Consider the following 21,167-nt stretch of genomic DNA (forward strand, 5'->3'; position numbering starts at 1 on the left):
CGACTCGAGTGCATGTTGACTCGCGATGCACTCCGTTTTTTGTGGTTAAATATAAATCTGCGTGAGAATTTCGCTACTGTAGGTAGATGTTGTTGCTTTACTGTAATTATTATTATTCTTAGGATTATACGCGAATATAGTACCTGTATAGTCAACTAATGAGGTTGCGGCAGCCATGTTAACAAGGGGATTGGAACTTCGACTATAAAATATAAACGTGGAGAAGTGGAATATTTTTTTCTAACATACCGCTAACTCTTTAGGCACGTCTCTGTAATGTTGTTAGTGATGTTAATATCAAATATGTATCTCCATTACCCGTATTTCATCATTTTGACGCACGCTACTGACTTTTCTTGTGGAAAACTACAATTATTATAGTTACTAAACTTAATTAACAGATCACTCATGGAAGCATTTTGCTTGCCTACACATACGAGTAGAAAATGACTAAACACTTCATGTGGAAACAATAATTACTAAAGTTAATTATAAAATGAACATATCAGATTAAATACTTAATTAATCATACAGGCTATTGTCCATGTCTAGTCAAATTAATCCGTAACAGATTTAGAACCTCACCTTAACAATAAAAGGAGACGCGACCCGAAACTGAATCCCATTTCCCCGGAAAACGTTATGTTTTCGATATTTTGTTACGAAGCTCGGAGCCGAGTCGTTTAAAGTGGGCTGCGCTGGGTCACGGCTTTTATGGATCATCCAGTTGATTAGGGGGCTGTTACTTCATCCGTCTCCCTTATACTTTTGCGACACAGATTTTTTAAAACTTCGCTATATTTCTTACTCATTCAACAATTACGAGAATTCCTTAGCGGACCACATTTTCGATTTACAGTTATCCTGAAGATAAAATTAAAAACATTTTCGTGACGTCATCTAAAGTACCTAATAATTTCGTTTCTGCCTACAAAACCTGATTACTTATATGAATCTAGCAATACCCTACATTAAAATCAGTTGAGCCGATTGGACTGCAAGGCACGTCATAGAAACACACGTACAAATACCTATACATTCACAATATTCACATTACACCCCTTCCTTCCGTGTCAGTCGGGTAAATATAGAACACAATTATTGTGTTGCAGGCAAGTTATCTGTAACGTGAGAGCGTGAGACCGAGCTTAAGGCTTCCAAGACCCTCGTAACTCCGGCGGTGATTGCTGAACTCTTTTTACTCATCCTCTGAACCACTTATTGCTACTTATTACAACGTCATGCTTCGCAGCACTCGGGAAAACTCACTTTATCATGCTCTGGCTGTTCATATGGAGCAAACGTTACAATACAAATATTAACGCTAGAACAAATGTAATTAATTGTATATTATGTGACCGACTCCGTAAACGACAAGCTAAGCCAGATTCATTATGTTATGACTTAGGGATAATATAATGTTCGGCTGCGTGATCAATTATTACGGGCGGGGTTTTAAGCGTTTTAATAACAACTTTGTCATTGAGTAATTTCCCTAAAGGATGAGTGAATCCCCAAAAATCTAGGGCATTACTGTAAGTATTCGTGTAGATAATTTGTCACTTTAAGAGCATTTTGATGCTTTGCTGTACATATATAGAATCTGCAGTAAAGTGTGCTAATTATAAAGCAAACATCGATATTTGACTTCTCTTCAAAGTGAGTAGAAATGAAATGGAAAATTCGGCTAAATTGTATTCATATTTGAGCAGTAAATATATCTTTATTTAATATATTTTGCACGTCTCTGAGTATCGACGTATGTGGGAATATGTATTACTTCGTAGCGCTTAGACGGTTGGATGATAGATGGATCCGTCTTAATACGAAGAAACCGATGGATTTATAATGTTGATAAATTTTTACCTAATGTATATTAAGCTCCTGTATTTTGGTATAGAGTAATAAACTTTTTTAGACATACCCTTGTATATGTAAAATTATATGAGGTAATTGTTGTACCCACCGAATATGGTTATGCCTGTATCGTTAAATAACGCCGTTTCGGCCGTTTCCAACAGCAATCACTAAAAAGCCAAAAAATCAACGATACCGAACGATGAGTTTACTTACATGAGTAACAAACTTATTTACATTGGAAATATTCACAATGGCGTATATTAGAATAGATTTAAGTTATACTTCATTGACTTACCTAATATGTAGTTAATTTACCAGTGCTCGACACTACCCAATGACTTGGCACCTTAGCAGTTGTCACCTTTGTCAATTTATAAACAGATGGCTAATTTGAGGAGTTTGATATATTTGGTTTATCTTGGTTAATCCTATATAAATGCACCATTTACATATAATATAAGTAATGAAGCTCATGTCCGTAAGTTATTGATTTGTGTAATTCGTTGAACGACGACGGCAATGCTGGGGCGGCGGGCGGAGCTGCGAATTATTGATGATCGAATCCAAACCGATTGAGCGAGGTGTCGGACCCGGCCGTCAGCCCGTCACCGCAACCCAAACACAATACAATATTTTTAAAATCCACCCCAACTTGGAACAAGGGAATCGTTTTAAAACCCTTTATTTTACCCTTTGAAGACTTCGATTGACGCCACGTAAAAATGTGTACACTGAGGAGGCATTCAATAGTCATTGTCGTCATTGCCAAACATCCCAACATCTGATTATGAGTAAAATTTACTGCAGTTGAATACCGATACCTCTAAAAATATTAAGATTCTTTGGAAAAATCAGTATTTCTTTATTACCTATTACTCAATTAGAAATAAATTCCCTTGTCTTCCGTTAATTTGCACCTGCCTTAACAACGATCTTGTAAAAAAAGTATGAATTAGCCAAAGTTTTCAAAGTACCTGGCTAGTATAAAAAGAAACGAGCAAAAAGGGATATTGGCTTGAGATTGACAAATGGAGTAAGACGCTTGCGAGGGGCTGTCAAGCGGGCAGCGCCCGGAAGGGGGCTATTCCAGCTAGTTACGACCGAGTACTAAACGACCGCCTCTATTGTCGCACACATGTCGGCCTGCCAATGTACACACTTACATGTAGCTTTCTATCAGTCCAGTGTGATGAGAACTTGCCTTGATTGTTGGTAGCAATGTACCAATGGCTACTTTACTCAGATTAGTCCACTTAAGAAAGAAGGAAACTTCTATGCGTAGGACAAGCAAATGTTTATATTTGTATTGTTTCTGAATATTGGATCGTTTTGTATTTTAGGACGAATTTGTACTAGAGCGTTATAAGAGCAAGCGAAAGATTCCGAAAAGTGGAATCTTGAGCGTTGCGAGGATTTCAAGGCAAGAGGGTTAAACAAATTTTGCCACAAAACACAAAATTTTTCTCCACATTAACGCAAGGAAAATACAAATTGTAAAATATCAAACAAAATCCAACCAAATCAATTCAAAATGTACCTATGTTATTAAATATTTATCATTCAAAATCATCATTTAAAAGTCAATTCTACTAGCGAACATAAGGAAACAAGTAAAAATTTGCATTTGATTACTTTGCCAGTGCCACACATGTGGATAAAAAACTTTCTCGTCAGTTTTTGAACAATCAAGAGAGCCTTTACGCGCTGGTGTGATGAAAAAATATTTATTTCCCTCCTACAAATTCGTCTGTAGACTCTATAGTGGTATAGACGAATAGATCTTCGTCTTAAAATACCAAACCATCCAATGTCCAGAAACAATCTATGCTACAAATAGAGATATTTGCTTGTCCTCAGGACCGCCAGCTGTATAAAAGTTTTGAATAGTCTTATACTCAGTCATCTTCATATCCATCTAACACTTTTCGAACAAGAGTTTAGACTCCTTACAACTATAGCTTTAAGTTAGTGACGTCGTTATTTTCGTTGGAATTTTTGTTGAATTAATTATTAGCAACAACTTCAAAGGTCTAAATCGTCTCAGACGGAAAGTTTTTAATTAAGAATTTGATCAAACAGGCAAAGCAAATTAGACAATTTCGCGGTAGTTAGTGATGTTATTGCTACTGTTTAATTAACTGTCGATACAATTAACGATTTTAGTTTGTTTAGGTGAACTGTAGCGCCCAATTTGCACACTCGGGTAAATTATTCCATCTTTAAGTGCCTGTATTCTCTACTATCCGCCAATATATATTACCCGCACAAAAATAACTATGATTACTTAAGGATAACATAACTTGTTTTGTTGCGAATAGTCAAATCATCCTTATGCAAAGTCGTGGTAGTCGACACAAGGGTGCCTGCTGCCTGCCCGCCGGTAGCTGAGGCTGCGCGCTTCGCTAAGCACTGTAAATACTCCCCCAGTCACGTACCATGCTGCAAACTGTTGAATATTAAAATATAAAATAATATTCCCACAAAGATCCAGCTGAAACTAAGAGCTCCGTGTTCGAGTTGAAAAAATCTGGCCTGAAAACAAATCCCCCGCGCGCGAGCGCGAATTGTAAAAAATTAAATAACTCCGTCTGGCTCTAAGTGGGGTATTTCAATTCTGCTTCCAATGCAATGTCGTACGTGTTTTTTCGGCATTCGGATTTGCAACACGAAACCAAGTTCTCGTGTAACAAGTAACTTTGTTTAGAATTCCAAGCACTAAAGATGAAATAGAATATTGCGCTCCGAAGGCTCTTAATTTGTCTTTACGATGAAATTGTTTTGAACTTGAATTACACATTTCCTTTGGAGTTTAGTCGTACACGCTTTTTCTATTGAAAATAAAGCCTTAAAAATATATTAAATAGAGCCTTTGATAACAAATATGTAGGTTGATTAATCGTTCACATCATAATCACATAGTCTGCTTACGTCTGCTTGATAGGGCGTAAGTTTTATTATCGCCGGTTGACGGGTCTGTTTGTGTTTACAAAATCCAGCATCTGTTCGGTGACGAGGGAGAGTGCGGGCGGCCAGGCGGCGGCTGGCTGGGGATGGGGGCTTGCACCTACGCACTCCCGTAGCCCCATCCCATGTCATTAATCTAACATTGCGCGGTTGAGTACCGCATTCCGCATTCGAATAACCCTGTAATATTATGGCGTTCTTAAGATTTTTTCCTTTGTCTTTTTTATTTCGCAATAAATACAACACGTAGTAAAAATATGAAATTGCTGTAGGTAGGTTTGTAATGTAATGTAATGTAATTGTAATGTTCTCAAAACAATCAAATTCAAATTGAAGGCATGTACAAATATTAACTCACATTTATAGACGGGTCTAACGCGAAATTTATTCAATTACCTTATGTGTAGTGGGTGGTTTGAAAATGTGATGTCTACCCCAAACTTTTTCAAACACTTTCCGTCGGGTAGTTGCACAAATCTCTGTTTTGACATTTTGCTGGGACATCAGTTAGCCGCGACCATGACCAGTAAAACCTGTGTCGAAACGTCGGTATATAAAGGTAATTGAATAAATTTCGCGTTAGACCCGTCTATAAATGTGAGTTAATATGTGTTCAAAACGCGAAGGTTTTAAATATTATATGTACAAATATGTCTAAGTAACCATGAAATCGTTATGTGGTATAAACTGATAATATAGAAATACTAGATAAGTACCAAAGAAAGGTTTTTATTGAAAATTCCCTTGTAAAAAGGCCTTTAAGATTACTTGGAAAGTATTGAAAGTAGGTACCTACCTACGCTACCTACTAGTGAATACTCTTTGCATAAAGGGTTTTTGGTTGCGAAATAAGAAGCACTAAAGTGATCCTTATGTGTGACTTCAGCTTACCTGCCCTTGTCGTCCGCGTTCATCCTAGCCACCGAACATTTCCTTTTGAAATGTGAAAAATATCTTAAACGATGAGAAATTGTGGTGTATTTTCTTATAAGTAACAAAATAAGGAGTCTAACTACTATTCGTTTATTATCAGTTGTAGATGCTAAACTCTAACATGTATTACTACTAATATTCATATACTATTTATATTCATTTAATACACCAGAAATCTATTCAGTATAAATGTAATGTAAGTGCTTCGAATAGTTCGTAAATCTGAATATGTGAGTGGTTGATAGGGGGGCAGTCGTATTCTCTATAGAACATGAAACTCTGATTGCATTCTCCAACCGTCCACCACCTCCACGTTTTACATTTATCTACATTAAATGGAAATGTTTTAAATAAACTTTAAATAAATCAGAGTACAGACTTGTATGTTTTGTTCGCTAGGTAATAGTCGTTGAACTTGTCAATAGCTGTTATCTATGGGTCAATACGCTTCTCTTGAAATTATCAGGAGCCTGAACGCAAGGTCCCTCTACGGTGACCCCAACTAGCCCCTATCACCATTATACGCATATACATATATATGTACCATTATGTATAAATAACACAATGAGGAATCTATTTATGAGGTTGATAACAGTTTCAAATTTCATGTTATATGCGTTTCGACGACTGGTATTGGCTTCGCTGTTCAACTTTTCTCATTAAGCTTCAGTGTTTTCGACTAGACTGGTTTTGAACCTGGGCCTTTTGTAATAACAGTTCGTAATGAAAAAGTCTGGTCTTAAAAGTTATCCAAAGTTGGAATACACATTATCTCTCCTTGTGCGTAGATTAGATACTTAACTTACAAACTTGGGAGGAACGGATTCAGGTTTGCAATCTCGTAATTTTCTTATGGGCAAATATTTTATCTCTTTTATGTGATCATTTATCATCATAAATTGCTAATACAACTGGCAACAAGTGCCGTTATGGGCTCTTAACCGCTCTACATATGTATGACAAAGTACTTCATTATAAAATAAAATACCTGTGATCAATTAAGATGTAGTTATGTATTATGTTAAAGCATATAATTCACACTATTCTGTATTGTAGTTGCAATAAAATCCATTATTCATAAGATGTAAGAAATCTTTTAATCATAAATAAATATATTGTTATTCTTTTAATCTACCGATTGGTGATTTTCTAGCCATTTAGCTGAATAATTATTCAACAATCAGTCGACAACTCGACACATGTAGCTTCAGGGCTATATATAATGCCTACAATGTTGGACTCGAAACGAACGCGATGACGCTGACGCACACCACTAAATCCAGAAACTCGCGTCGCCTTCAATTACTTCCAATTGTTCCTGATATAATTACCTAATTGTGAAACGTAGCGTGTCTGTTCTGTACTCTGGTAGTTAATAAACGGCTTACACGGGACTGCTTAAGGCCGTGCATCGAAAAATAACAGGATCTTAGAAAGGTGGCAGTGGCTAGCCCCGGAAACAAACAGTAGTGATTTTCGGATATATGTTTCTTGACTATATGATAAGAGTTTTCGTAGTAGTCGAAACACGAATGCTTAAAATTTTCTCGATAGAAAATAAATCCAAACTTACGTGTTCATTTTTCGGTTTTAGCTTCGTGCAACTAGAAAACACATCCATATCTAGCACAACCCACCTTACAGCAAAGGTTTTCATCTCGTCTTAACTTTCAAAGAACTAAATATTAACTTATTATCCTTTACCGATGGATTTATTATCGATTTTTGATTTTATGAATTCAACAGCAAACGCCCATTTTACGCAGTTCGGTTTCTCTTTCTGTCATGCGTCAAAGTCATAAATGCATCCTTTATGCCAGTAATGTTAGATGGCCGTCGTGCCTCAAAGAGGTAAGACCTATGTCACTTCGCGCAGCGCTCCGAATTACGTAAAATTTTAATATCCAATAAACGTTGAGTCGTAACTCCATTGAGTAGTAACGGAATCGGAGGTAAACCTATGATGGTGCCTTCTTACAGGCCTATACGTTACGCATGTGTGCGTGTTTGCTTAGCTACGTCATGCTACGTCGAAATCTATACTCTTTGTCAGTTACAAACGCGGGTTAGGAAATTTCGACAGATATTGAAATGTATCGGTAGCTGTTTGGTATTTAGCCATCAGAATCTAACCGTAACTTTTTGCTTTATTTTTGTTTGAAAATAAAATATCTATAAGAATATATTTTTTGCTTTTTTTCTATTGTAATGATAAAAATAAATCTAGTATGTTTCATGCTCAAATAATTTAAAATAATTGAATAAATATTAAAAACTAATTGATATTATTCGTTTTAATTATTATATTATTAAGTTTGTTTGAATAAAATATTTTATTTCAATAATACGAAAAGTTATTATATTTAAGTACCACTAAAAAAGGTCCCTACTTACAAAAACTCACTTGCACAGGCCGGGGTTCGAACCCGTGACCTCCGGTTTGAAAGTCGCACGCCACTACAATTTCACATAAGTAATTTACAATGACATGATACCGTGGAAAAAGTGAATATTACAATGTACTGTGTTACTATCATTTTATAGTTTATTTTGGCTTGACAAGGAGGAATGAGAAAAACGTGCAGAGCGAGAGGATTAAATTTCTCTGTCCCTTTCTTAAAGTAGCCAATCCTAATTATGACATCTGTTTTGATATTAATTCTTTGAACATAATTTGTCGATGTTCTTTTTTATATCATCGAGAAAGATTTTTATTAAAAAAATGTGTTGAATTTATATGTTTTATTTATGTTTTTTTGGCATAAATTTCATTACTTTTGACAAATTTTGATTGTGATGACAAACGATTTGATGTGATGTGTGAAACAAACCATGTGATCAACGATTTATCTAATAAAACTTCATTTAGTCGAAAAAAATAGTTGTCTACTACCGGGTGGAAAAAAATTATGGGCCCTGGAGGGAAAGTGCCTTAAAACCTTAAGTTTGCTCATTTTACTTACATGAAACATTATTGTTTTTTAAAGAAACAACTGCATTCAAAGATTTTTGAAGTGAAAATTTCTTTAGCGGCGAGGCACTTTTTGAGGTGGGGAAAAAATGATAAACTCGAGACAGCGTAAGGCGATCATGTGACCGTAAGGTTTAGATGGCATTTAAATCAATAAAGAAAAACTCAATGACATTACATGAAAAAGGTTATAATCTTGTACTGCCTGAAATACGAGGATCTCACAGTATTATAACTTTATATCACTCAAATATAATTCAATAAAGCTACATCTTGATGAAATCGCTAATAAAAGTGAACTCTAGTACTGGTGAATAAAACTCAAAATATCATGACCAAATATATTTAGATGCGAGGTCTGCAAGGTAACTTTACAATTTCTATTCGAATTTTAAACAATTAACGCTATAAATTTGAATTTCGAATTTTAAACAAGCTCACTGACCAGCAATTTCGGAACCAAAAGTTTTCAATAGAAAGGAGGATGGGTCAATTATACATAGTGCTGCAGACATTTTGGACTAGTCATTGAGTTTTCACTTCTGTCGGCACTCCCGGAATGCAACACGTTGTTTTTTTTTAAATTCGCTTAGTCGCGCCCGGGAATCGAACCTACTTTTTCCACACTGTATAAAAGAACACAAATGCTTTTCTTCTGGTAACTTAAATGTTCTATCTATCTTGGTGATATGTCAATGCTATCAAATAATCTGAAAAAATAATAATAACCCAATTTATGAATTCCGTTCCTTCAGAAAAATGCGAAATGTACGTACAATTTTTAGGGATATCGTACTTTTCCCAGAGACAAATTTAGTTGGCTAAGACACATTTTCACTGATTTGGGGTCTGTACTAAAAATCTAACATAATATGATAAGGACTTAATCGTTTTAAGCTCAAGAGTGAGTTTTCCTAAAGCTTTTTCTAAAAATTATGTCTTTATTAACGTTAGGAGTGCACTGCAGCATGTCAAATGTATGCCAAAATGTCAAGGGAGAGAACAATAAATTAAGTTTAAATTCCACTTCCACTCATCAGCAAAGTGATATAAGTATATCAGCAGTTTAAAGTTATTTTAGATTACAAAATTAGCGCATCAAAAAAATCAAAGTGCATAGAAAAAAAGTCTCCTGAGTCATAATAAAATTGTAGTCTCTTGGGTCACCAGAAAAGTCACCAGGGAGAACGATGACCCAAATCACATTTAAAAGAAAATGTAAATTTTGTGTACTACCTACGAATATTTTTCAAAAAACTATGTTTTTATAACATATTAAACCCAGGATAGATCTAATACCTCTTTTCGTACCCCGGATAAAATGGTCGGCGACTAAAAAAGTAACTGAAACGTTACGTTATTAGGTTCACGATGCCGCGTTGTACCCTTGCCTTCGTTGCGATATGTTTGGTAAGTGAGGAGACTTAAAAAATGAGCCATGATTTTGGGACATATTAACAAATATTTTTTTGAATATATATTAATTTTAGCGGACTTTAATAATTTACCAGTTAAATTAGATGTAAATACCTTTTTAGTTAATCGTTAATATGATATATTAGTAGCAGTAAAACACTTTATTGTACAAAAAGACACATAAAACATGAAAAAACACACATCCTTCGTATATGGTAGAATATATTTTTCACACTTATAAGTAAAAACCAAAACCGATACGCGATTGGGATACGCTCTCTTTGTATGGGATAAAAAAAAATTCTCCTGGGTCACCAAGAAAAATCGACATATTAAAATAATTCAGTTCGTTTTTAAGTTCTAGTCAGATTGACTTTTTGGTTATTTGAGATAAATTACAATAACGCTTAGATTTGAAAAACATGATTTTCTATTTTGTTGCGATCGACCCGGGTAATAAAAATACGGCGAATTTGAACTTTTGTTTGTTGTCGTTGTAAAATGTATTAAAAATAATGTAGGCACCCCTGACAATTGAAATTCAAAATTATCCAGAAAAAGCGGCCAAGTCGGACTCGCCCATGAAGGGTTCCGTATTTAGGGGATTTATGACGTATTAAAAAAAAACTACTTCCTAGATCTTGTTAAACCAATTTTCGGTGGAAGTTTGCATGGTAATGTACATCATATATTTTTTTTAGATTTATCATTCTCTTATTTTAGAAGTTACAGGGGGGGGACACACACATTTTACCACTTTGGAAGTGTCTCTCGCGCAAACAATTCAGTTTAGAAAAAAATGATGTTAGAAACCTCAATATCATTTTTGAAGACCTATCCATAGATACCCCACACGTATGGGTTTGATGAAAAAAAATTTTTTGAGTTTCAGTTGTTCTAAGTATGGGGAACCCCCAAAAAAAAATTTTTTTTTTCTATTTTTGTGTGAAAATATAATGCGGTTCACAGAATACATCTACTTACCAAGTTTCAACAGTATAGTTCTTATAGTTTCGGAAAAAAGTAGCTGTGACATACGGACGGACAGACGGACAGACAGACAGACAGACATGACGAACCTATAAGGGTTCCGTTTTTTGCCATTTGGCTACGGAACCCTAAAAATGAGTGTTTCAAAAAGGCACCCTGTATTCCTTACATACCTAAATAATCTCTTATTCAATAAAACATATCCCACCAAAAACATTTTCATGTAAAATGTTGCCAAGACGAAACCATAAGGCTCGCACTGACAAAAAGTTATCAGATCTCTTGTAGAGCCAAGCTTCTAACTCTACAGGCCCTACCTTCACAGACTCTACACCTTAGTCAAAATATGTGGCTTGACCGTTTCGTCACATAGGCATTAGGTGAAAAATGTATTCACTATTCATTATTTTTTATTATAAAATAGTTTTTGTAATATTGAAACGGCCAAGCCACATATTTTGACTAAGGTGTAGAGTCTGTGAAGGTAGGGCCTGTAGAGTTAGAAGCTTGGCTCTACAAGAGATCTGATAACTTTTTGTCAGTGCGAGCCTTATGGTTTCGTCTTGGCAACATTTTACATGAAAATGTTTTTGGTGGGATTTCACATCTTTTTGTAAGTTGCTTATGACAATCTTCTGATTTTTAAGGGTTGCGGGTGATTTACTATTAAAAATCCTGAAATACGTACCTGGGGGCATATTTTATATACAATCTGCTTTTTACTGATTCCCCATACAAACTTCAACCCCCTTTTTCCCCTAACGCCTTTTTCCACCCCTTTTCACCCTTACGGGGTGATTTTGGGGTTGAAACTATTTTATATCCTTCTCCATAACAATAACTATCTACATACCAAATTTCAACTAAATCGGTTCCGCGGTTATTGATTTTCCATACAAAATTCCACCCCCCTTTTCACCCCCTTAGGGGCTAATAATTTAAAGTTTTTGAATTTTTCTGTTGTTTGTGGACTAATACTATCTCACATACCAAATTTCAGCTTCCTAGGACTTCAGGAAGTACCCTAGAGGTTTTGATGATCAACAGTGAGTGAGTGAGTCAGTGACGAAATCGGGGTTTTTTAGACATTAATGAAATCTTAAGTATAAGAGCTAAGCAATTGAAATTTTTTATGCTTAATAAGTCCACTATTGACATCATATCCCGAGAGTTTTGTTTATCTGGTATAATCCAAACCCAAGTTAAGAGGGTTCAAAAAAACGACGAAGCGCTTCGAGAAAAGGTAGGTAGTGCCCTTGCGCTTCGCTTTGCTCGTCTTGGCGGGGGCACTACCGTGCCCCCAGATAATTACTAAACACTGTGATTTATTTCAAATAAATGCAAATCGATCGGATAAAAGATATTAATACCTACCTATACAACAATGAATACGAGTACAGTCAGTTGCAATAATATGTTACACACCGAAGGCCGTTTTGCGGTAGATCATGTTAGATCTTATTTGTAGAGCCATAAGAGCGTGTCACATATTTTTGCGGCCGTCGAAGAGTAACATATTATTGCAGGTAGTCACCTACCTATACCTGTACCTATGAAAAATTCGAGGGTTAAAAAGCATTTCAACCAAAGCATTTATAATAATAACGACTATGGACGCCTGCAACCCCAGGGGTATTGTAACCCCATAACAATAAGGTTGAAATTTGCATTTAGTGACCGCAAAGTCAGGTGACCGTAATCAAGTAAATCTGTTTTCATCATATTTTATCAAAAATAATCTCTTTTCTGTTCTTGTGCTATTTTCTTATTATCAATACTCTTAACTTATATGCTATATACGCTGCTGCTTCTATGCTGTTAACATCTTCCAAAACAACAATAAATATGCAGGTTTATGAATTAATTATTTTATTGTTTGCTATTATGAACAAGTAACAACGCCATCTGTTTCAATTTTTTCCGAATTTAAGTTTCTGGCCGACCGCAGCGACCGCGTATAATGGTAGTTAACTTCTGTAACGTTAGATGGTGCTAAAAGGTCACACAAACTTCACGTGCGGCGCGAAGCGTTTCCATGTGTGCGTGTTAGCGGGGAGGGAAGAACTAGCGGGCGTGGTTTACGAAGCGCCAGACGCGGCTGCAGTAGGCCCTTAAGATACAGCTTAATCCTATAACAAACCTCCTTACTGTTTTGTTAGTCTAGTCTTGGATAAAATGAAATTTAATATAGGTATATATGTGATTAAAATTTAAAACACGCTGTGCATAAAAGACAAGTTATTATTAAGATACTTACGTTTAATTATAATATTGTAGTAATAGGTAGGTACGTCAAATGATTAGTTACATTTATTTATGTACTTCGTATTCTGTTGAAATGTATAGGCAGGAATATACCTATTGTATTATATATAACAGGTACGTTGTATTCTAAAAGTAACTGAAATAGCTTCATTTTACGGGCGTTAGGATCTCTTTTGCCTAGAAAACGATACGAATAAAAATCCTTTTAGACTAAGTGGGAATAAAACTTTCTGAACTATAACCCCTTTTCTTTTCTCACTTATCTTTCTGTATTCATCCGCACTGTACCGTACCCAATTACCCAATGTCTTCACGAAAGTGATCAGGTTAAGTGGAGGTATTGAATTTCGTTAAATTAGGTTGTACACCTATTTCGTAGGTTGTACACGTTGGATACCTCTTATAAATACGGTTCAGGAATGTGAATTAGCTAATCGCCATTCCAGAACAAATGCTTTGCCGTCATTGAGTTTGGATTTGGAATTCAGTAAGGATACATACTCGCAGCAGCAAATGGCAAATATAATTTGTTGAACGTGAATAACAATATTAGCAATAGACGGAAACTTCAAAGCCCGTGCTTAACCTCACATGTCGTGAGTGGTTCTAATAGCGTAGTAAAATATTAATCCTATCATATAATATCTCCCGAAATGAGTGGGATATAATCCTTTATACGCAGTAGGGTACTTTGTTAAGTGCACACCAATATACACAAAGGTCTTGTGCGAAGCTAAATTCATGCATGCTATAAATAAAACAACGCTTCCATGTGTTGCCGAACATCGTCGTTAGTTAAGGCTATGTTGTATGCACAGTGTAAACTTTCGGAATTTACGGATATTGGCTTCTGTTGGGAATTCAACAGAACAGATTCCTCTTAAGCAGTCCGACGTTTGGATGCAAGACGAATCGCAGACTCGCCGGTCGCGGTCTATAAAAAAGTCCGTTTGTTTACGCGACAGCGCTCGCCGGATATGACTGGGCGGTGGTACGCCACATGTAATGCGTATGGTAGCTTTTCACAAAGTGTTTGCCACTAGTATTATGGTTCAAGCTACATAAAATGTTAATGATCATTTGTCTTTATAGTTGGCCCAGTCGGCGTCAGTGGTGTGTCATTAACCGCTGCTTACTTTATTGGTTTGATTATTTTTGAATCCTGAAACTACTAAAAGAGCAATTGTATTGGCTGAAGAGCATGTTTTAGCGTCTTATATTTGAATTGGTAATATATGTATGTAATATAATATGCCCATGTAAAAAGTTAACAAAAACCTCCCTAAGTCTAAAGTGTTATATAAGCTGGGTTTTGTAAGACATACCAACCTATATGTATGCCTTTTTAATCCTGGTTATTTTTCTGTAATCTGAACACGTACGTACACAGCGCTTCATGGAGCACGGAGTGTGAGTCACTGCTATTGTCTGGTTATGATACCATAAATAGCACAAGATCTTAGGGAGCGCTATGCTATGCAAACGCAAACATGATTTTAAACCGTCGAGTCGCCCCCGCCCAGCGGCGCGACCCGCGATGGACAATTAGAACTAACAAAAGTGGAGAGCCCTTGCGTGGTAGCGCTGACGCCACGCGATAACCTCCCGTTGCCTTGGGCGACTCTTCTAAATATAATACCTTCACACGTGATACTACTCCCTCTCGCCTGATAAAGTATTATACCACCCTATACTTGTCTTTATAGTCTCATGAAAGCTATGTTTATGTCCTAAGCGTCGTTATACTTCTTATGGCGTATTATCTGCTTTACACCTTTTCATTATTTGATCGCGTTTATCACATTTTCACGCATGAAACAGTTTTATAACAGGATTTATCAACAATGACAGAGAATGTAACATCGTAAAAGATTCTAAGCATTAAACCCGAAGCTATGTAAAATACCTGTCAACAATACAAATATTGTGTACAGAGTACATAAAAGCGTGGGAATACAGGAATGAAATATTCCGTTGTGAAAGGGGGAGTCCATGAAGAATAGCAGCAGGAGCGACGGGCAAGAAGACCCACTTCGTCGGGATGCGATTAATAATATCTTTAAAAGCTGTCTCCACCCTCCTTTTACTTTTATCGTTATTACTGTCCTACATTTCCCACGAATAGAGCATAATTTATTTCACCTATTCAATGGGAAAGAATTAAGAACCCTTGACACAGTCCTATCTATAAAAAAATATATAGTGCTTAGGACAACGTATTTACATATCTTACTGCAGTTTTACTCAAACATTTTGCTCTGTGTATTAGAATAAAGTCAACTAGTCTCATAATTTATTGGCCTCAACTTTGTGTTTAGGTATATGGCTAAAGAATTCGGATGGACTCATCTCAGTGTGCTAATCGAGGCCGACAATAAAATAAAACGACAATAACAGTCGTACATATAACTCGTAAATATATATTTTTTTATAGGGTAGGCAAGAAGTGGTTATTTTCGGGTATAGGTATTAGCAATTATATATCCATAAGGTACCTATACATATATGGATTCCATAATTTTCATATAGGTATACCACTCATCTCTTTGTACTTGCTTATTTTTGTTTTCGTTAAAATACGATGTGTCGTCATCTTAAAGGAGACTAGCCTGTAGGATTCTGAAATACTTAATAAAGCGAAGCATCAATTTATTAATTATAATAGCTTGGTCAAGTCAAATATAGTTAAAAAAATGAATATACATACATAATTATAATATGTACCGCTGTGTATCAGTGAAGTAGGGACAGAAGAGTTATTTTAACTGGCGGTAATCCCATATTAAGTACATATATAAAACATTAAATTGTTATTATTATAGCCTTTTATTTCCACAATTTTTTTTAATTTTCATTACAATTTACTTAAACATTATTCTTTGAATTTTTTGTGGTCCCTGTTAGGGTAAAAGCCTCCTCCAAGCTTTGCCATGTTACTCTATTTTGAGCGGTATCCATCCAGTCCCTTCCCGCTGCCTCCACAATGTCGTCAGCCCATCTTTTTCGTGGTTTTCCTGCCTTTCTCTTTCCCGTGGGGCCTGGCCATCTGGTTGCATGGAGAGTCCATCTCTCGTCTTGGTATCTCGCTAAATGTCCGGCCCATTTCCATTTCTGGGATAGTGCATGTTGAAGAGCATCTGTCAGCTTAGTTTTCTTCCTTATTTCTTCATTTCGTGTTTTCTGGATTCTCCTTAACTTCAAGATGCTCCTTTCCATTGCGTGTTGGCAAGCGATAACTTTGCTCTTTACCCTCTTGGTGTACACCAGTACAAAACATTAAATATTATAATTATGCTTATTATTACTTAATACGAAACATAAATAAGACGACTGATAAATTGTTACTTCAAAGTACTTGTAATCGTGAGATGTTCAATATGAGGAGATAAATGATTAATCTAGGGCAGGCATCCTGCAGAGCTCATTCAAGATGGGAACAATAACATAATCTCGTGGTCTCGACTACACCGACGTTGAGGGGCACTAAACTCGACTATCCCTTCGCAATTCTCAGGCTTACGGCGCCTCAAGATTATATATTAACTTAACCCCACACAATATACTACATATCGTTATTCTATTAGTTTTTTTAACATTTGTTTTAAGCGTCGACAAAAAACTATAACATGGGTAGAGTCTGTGCGGAAAGAGTAGAGTCGTAGAATGTATTGGATCCTATACATTTCACGACTCTTCTCTTTCCGCACAGAATATAATACGTTTTTCATGAGGGGACGCTGTTTACAAGGGGTTTAATACTTACCAGTGGATAATTCTACACAATCATAATAACTACTTACCAATTTTTAATTTTCATTATTTTTTTATGTGTTTGGTATTTTGCTTCATGATCTCACGTGGGATTTTGTATATAATTTACTCGTCCTCTCCCTTCGAGACGTGTTTGAAAAGACAATAGACCGAGTTATGTTTGCATTTTTAATATATACTGTTACAACAATATAGCTAACCAAACGTTCTTTATGTAGGAGTATTGGGCTATGCCTGCCAGTCAAGCGTGCGGTTGTGAGTAGACTACACGCAATTGTACTCAATAACCACTTCCTAATTTTGTCGTATCCGGTACGGCGTCTATGTAGCGCAGCTAGTCATATATAGGTATTTTACATACAAACTATCGAACAAAAAGATCAAAAATTTTTGGCAAAAATTTCATTTTTGATACAGGCTTTTATCGCTAACTGTACTTTTCTTACGACAGACAACTAATACTCATCGAGACAATTCTAAAAACCCCTAACACAATTAGGTTGCCTTGTTTCATCACAGAGTTCCTATGGCCACCTCCTGTCTCCATCATTAGATCAGTTCGACAGTACCATATTATTGTATTGTCATCAGAACTACATACAGCTGCCAATTTTCATGGCGCTACGATCCTTGGAAGATGGTTAAATTAGCTACCTTAGATTCCATTACATATAGTTAGTTACATACAGGTCGACCTAATAAAAGCTTGTTAAAAAAGATCCTAGTATAAGAAAAAAACCTAAAGGTTGTCTGGAATCTGGAAGAGATCGCTCTTTATCGATAAGACCGCCTGTTGCTACCTCTGTCTTAATGTTTTATTGAGGTTGTGCAATAAAGAGGATTTGTATTACGGTGTGTAGGTATTGTATATTTATTTAATTGTCAAGATGGAAAAGCGTTGAATACTAATAAAACTATTCTTTATTTTTAACAGACCTACAATTAACATTACATATGTATCTAGTTGTAAACCAGAAACTTCAATAAAACAGTTAGGTACGTATGACGTGCGTATGACACTAGTCACACTAGTTCAAGATACATATTATGAAGTAAAGCCACATACACCTAGACGCTACCTAGAAAAAACTCCTCAAAATTAAAAATATTTGGACCAAAGCCAAACACGAAGATCAGTTTAATCTTCATTATTATTTTAGTACATCAAGCATCTATTTCATGTAAAGGGTGGCGGTACTCGCGTTCCAATATTGCTTAAATTTAGCAGTAGGTACCTAACAAAGCGGGAGGGTGTCCTGCCCGCGTGAGACTTCACTCGCAATTTAATTTTGTGCCGGCAGGCGTTTCGGACGTAAAATAAAAGCAATTCTGTGTACGTAGCAAGAGCCGTTATTGTGCTATCGATTCATCCTTAAATAATTTTAAGGTATTGTTGGGAAAGCCGTCTGTTATTCTCCTAAATTAACGTTTGGTAAAAAGCGCTCTCCTTTAAAAGGGTTCGCAAATGGTATGTCAAACGAGCCTCGCATGGTTCCCGCATGAGTGATGGCTGACGGACGGGCCCGGCGTCAGTTCGACAGCGTTGGCACCAGCTTGCCGTGTCAATATTTCGATTCGCAGCCGAGAAACGTCAACTATTAACGGACGCACATATTTATTGCGACAGAATTATGTGTTGACCACGTCCCCGAGATGAAGTGACTATAAATCCTTTGATATAACTGCGTCGTACCTATGAAAACCATCATACTTGATCTAAATTCAGTTCACTTTTATGTTGATTTTTTATTGCCCTGTCTCAGACTCTTCATAATTTAAGTCTATCGAATCTTATTATATTTTATGAACCCTACTTATTTTTTTATCACTTGAGGCCAGTTCAATGAGCATTACGTTCGTCATCAGAGATATTTCTGAATGTTTATTTATTTAAAAATAATTTGCTACTGATTCTCCATTATGTTAATGTAAACCACAAATCAATCCTTAAATATTAACCGGATTCTGCTAACGAGGTGGTTATGCATGTGCGTCAGCTATTAAATATTTTCTGTTTCACTTCGTTTCACTATTTTCTTCTCAAACTGTCACTACATCCCCGCGCTCAGACTTGCGCAATCAACATGTCAAACGTATTGTTAAAACGCTTTTTGGAAACAATTGTTGACTTTGCTTATGCTGGATCTGGATAATCTAGATATAGTTACATATGTATATGCAAAAGACCGCATCACTTCTCATAAGCAAAATAAAGACAGCCCAAGTGTTCAGTAAAGTAATTTTGTACCTTGTATGTATTTCAGCACATGGTGGGGACGGGCATGGGGAACCCGTTCCCTGCGGCGGCGGCGGCTGCGGCCGCGGCGGCGCAGTTCGCCGCCAACGGCGACGCGCTGGCGGTGAAGCAAGACGCGAACGCGGTGAACCCGCCGCAGCCGCCGCTCGTCAAGAGCGAGGGCCCGCCGCCGCCCGCGCCGCTCCCGCCGGCCAACTTCTCACCACAACCGCCGCCTCAACCGCACCCGCCCAACTCCATAGACAATCAAAATAGCAGCTCAGTAAGTTTTACTTGCCTCGATTATTACTTTTTTTAAGTTTATAAGAAACTAGAATGCTTTGTTAGTTGTAGGTCTAGTAATTTCTGGGGGTGTTTTGAAACCTCCTCGATTTTTTTTCCCGGTTCGTACATCATAATGTATATAGGCTCGTACCAGCACAGGAATAATTATTCCCATAAGTGAACTGTTCGTGGTCTCAATCGAACATGTTATTTCAAAAATCAAAATAAAACTCAGTTTGGGTATTCAATTAGACTAGCCCTATTTAGAACGCCTTGTATAAAATTTACTAAGATTGAATAATGATGCGGAATGCCTAAAAAAATAATTGTATCATACACATACAATACATAATGTAACATCATTAATATTATTAAAAATAATGTTACCGTTTGCAGCAAAGTGACGGAGATTCAGCAGAAGAGAGCACACCTGTGAGTGTAGCGGCAGTGGTGGCACAGCAAGCGGCCGCGGCCGTAGCGGTGGCGCAGCAAGCGGCGGCGGCGCACGCGGCGGCCGCGGCGGCCAGCGCGGCCGTCGCCGCCGGCGCCACCGCCGCCTCCCCCGACAGTAAACTCGTCCCCGTCTCGCAAGCGTCCCAGCCCAAGCGGTTGCACGTCTCCAATATCCCCTTCAGATTTAGAGACCCCGATCTCAGAAACATGTTCGGGGTACGTACCGCACACCTATCGCCCTTCAATACACTAGCGAAAGCACGGCATGAACGAAACATTTGTGTTTAATTGTAGATAAGAATATACAGATTTTAATTTACAACGTTTTACATTTCAGCAATATGGCACAATACTTGATGTAGAAATTATCTTCAACGAAAGAGGTTCAAAGGTAAGAATATGTTTTCTACATAGCAAGAAAACTTGAAGTGGCTCTCTGAAATTGTATCATCGCGATAACAATTTCAGTGTGGCTACTTCTATTTGGTAACTCTATTTGAAATAATTCGTACTCTCAGAATGCGAATCACGTTACATAAATCCGTGTTCTGTGTGTACGCATTAGTTTCAGTTTATAAACCGAGTGAAATATTGGAATGAAGAGCGTTTGTGGAATAACAAGTCTATAGCTTATCCTATTAATTGCTACAGGCAGATACATTACAGTATATATAGTACAGAAAGCGGTTACTTTCGTGTCTTCATTAATCTTAAATGATGTGTATTTGAACTGTTGATTTATATTTATATGTAACGTAGCATTCCAATAGTTCTCTTCAAATGCAGTCACTGGGGAGCTCTGAATATAATGATTAACATTATACGGCCTTAAAAATGCTGAAAATATGTGGTTATTTAATATTGTTTACCGGCCATTTAATGTTACACTAGTGTTCAAAGTTGCTAAGATTGACTTTTTCATTTATTCGTTTCTTGTTTTTTTCTTCAACAAATATCAATTTTTATAATTTAAAAACTCATGTTTACGAGCCCCGATGCATATGTTTTCGTCTAGTCAGTCCA

The 21,167-nt window shown here is 36.6% G+C and overlaps 1 protein-coding gene across 5 annotated transcripts in view; it reads left to right on the forward strand.

Moving 5' to 3' along the window:
• Positions 1-21,167, forward strand: part of LOC134648876 (RNA binding protein fox-1 homolog 3) — a 65,330-nt gene that overhangs the window by 22,518 nt on the left and 21,645 nt on the right. For all 5 annotated transcript variants that reach the window (XM_063503457.1, XM_063503459.1, XM_063503456.1 and 2 more), the window contains 3 exons: positions 19,435-19,689; positions 20,088-20,360; positions 20,482-20,535. In XM_063503457.1, the coding sequence (XP_063359527.1) occupies positions 19,435-19,689; positions 20,088-20,360; positions 20,482-20,535 (582 nt within the window). The remainder of the gene's footprint in view (positions 1-19,434; positions 19,690-20,087; positions 20,361-20,481; positions 20,536-21,167) is intronic.

Source organism: Cydia amplana, chromosome 6 (assembly GCF_948474715.1).
Source record: "Cydia amplana chromosome 6, ilCydAmpl1.1, whole genome shotgun sequence".
NCBI classification, from domain to species: domain Eukaryota; kingdom Metazoa; phylum Arthropoda; class Insecta; order Lepidoptera; family Tortricidae; genus Cydia; species Cydia amplana.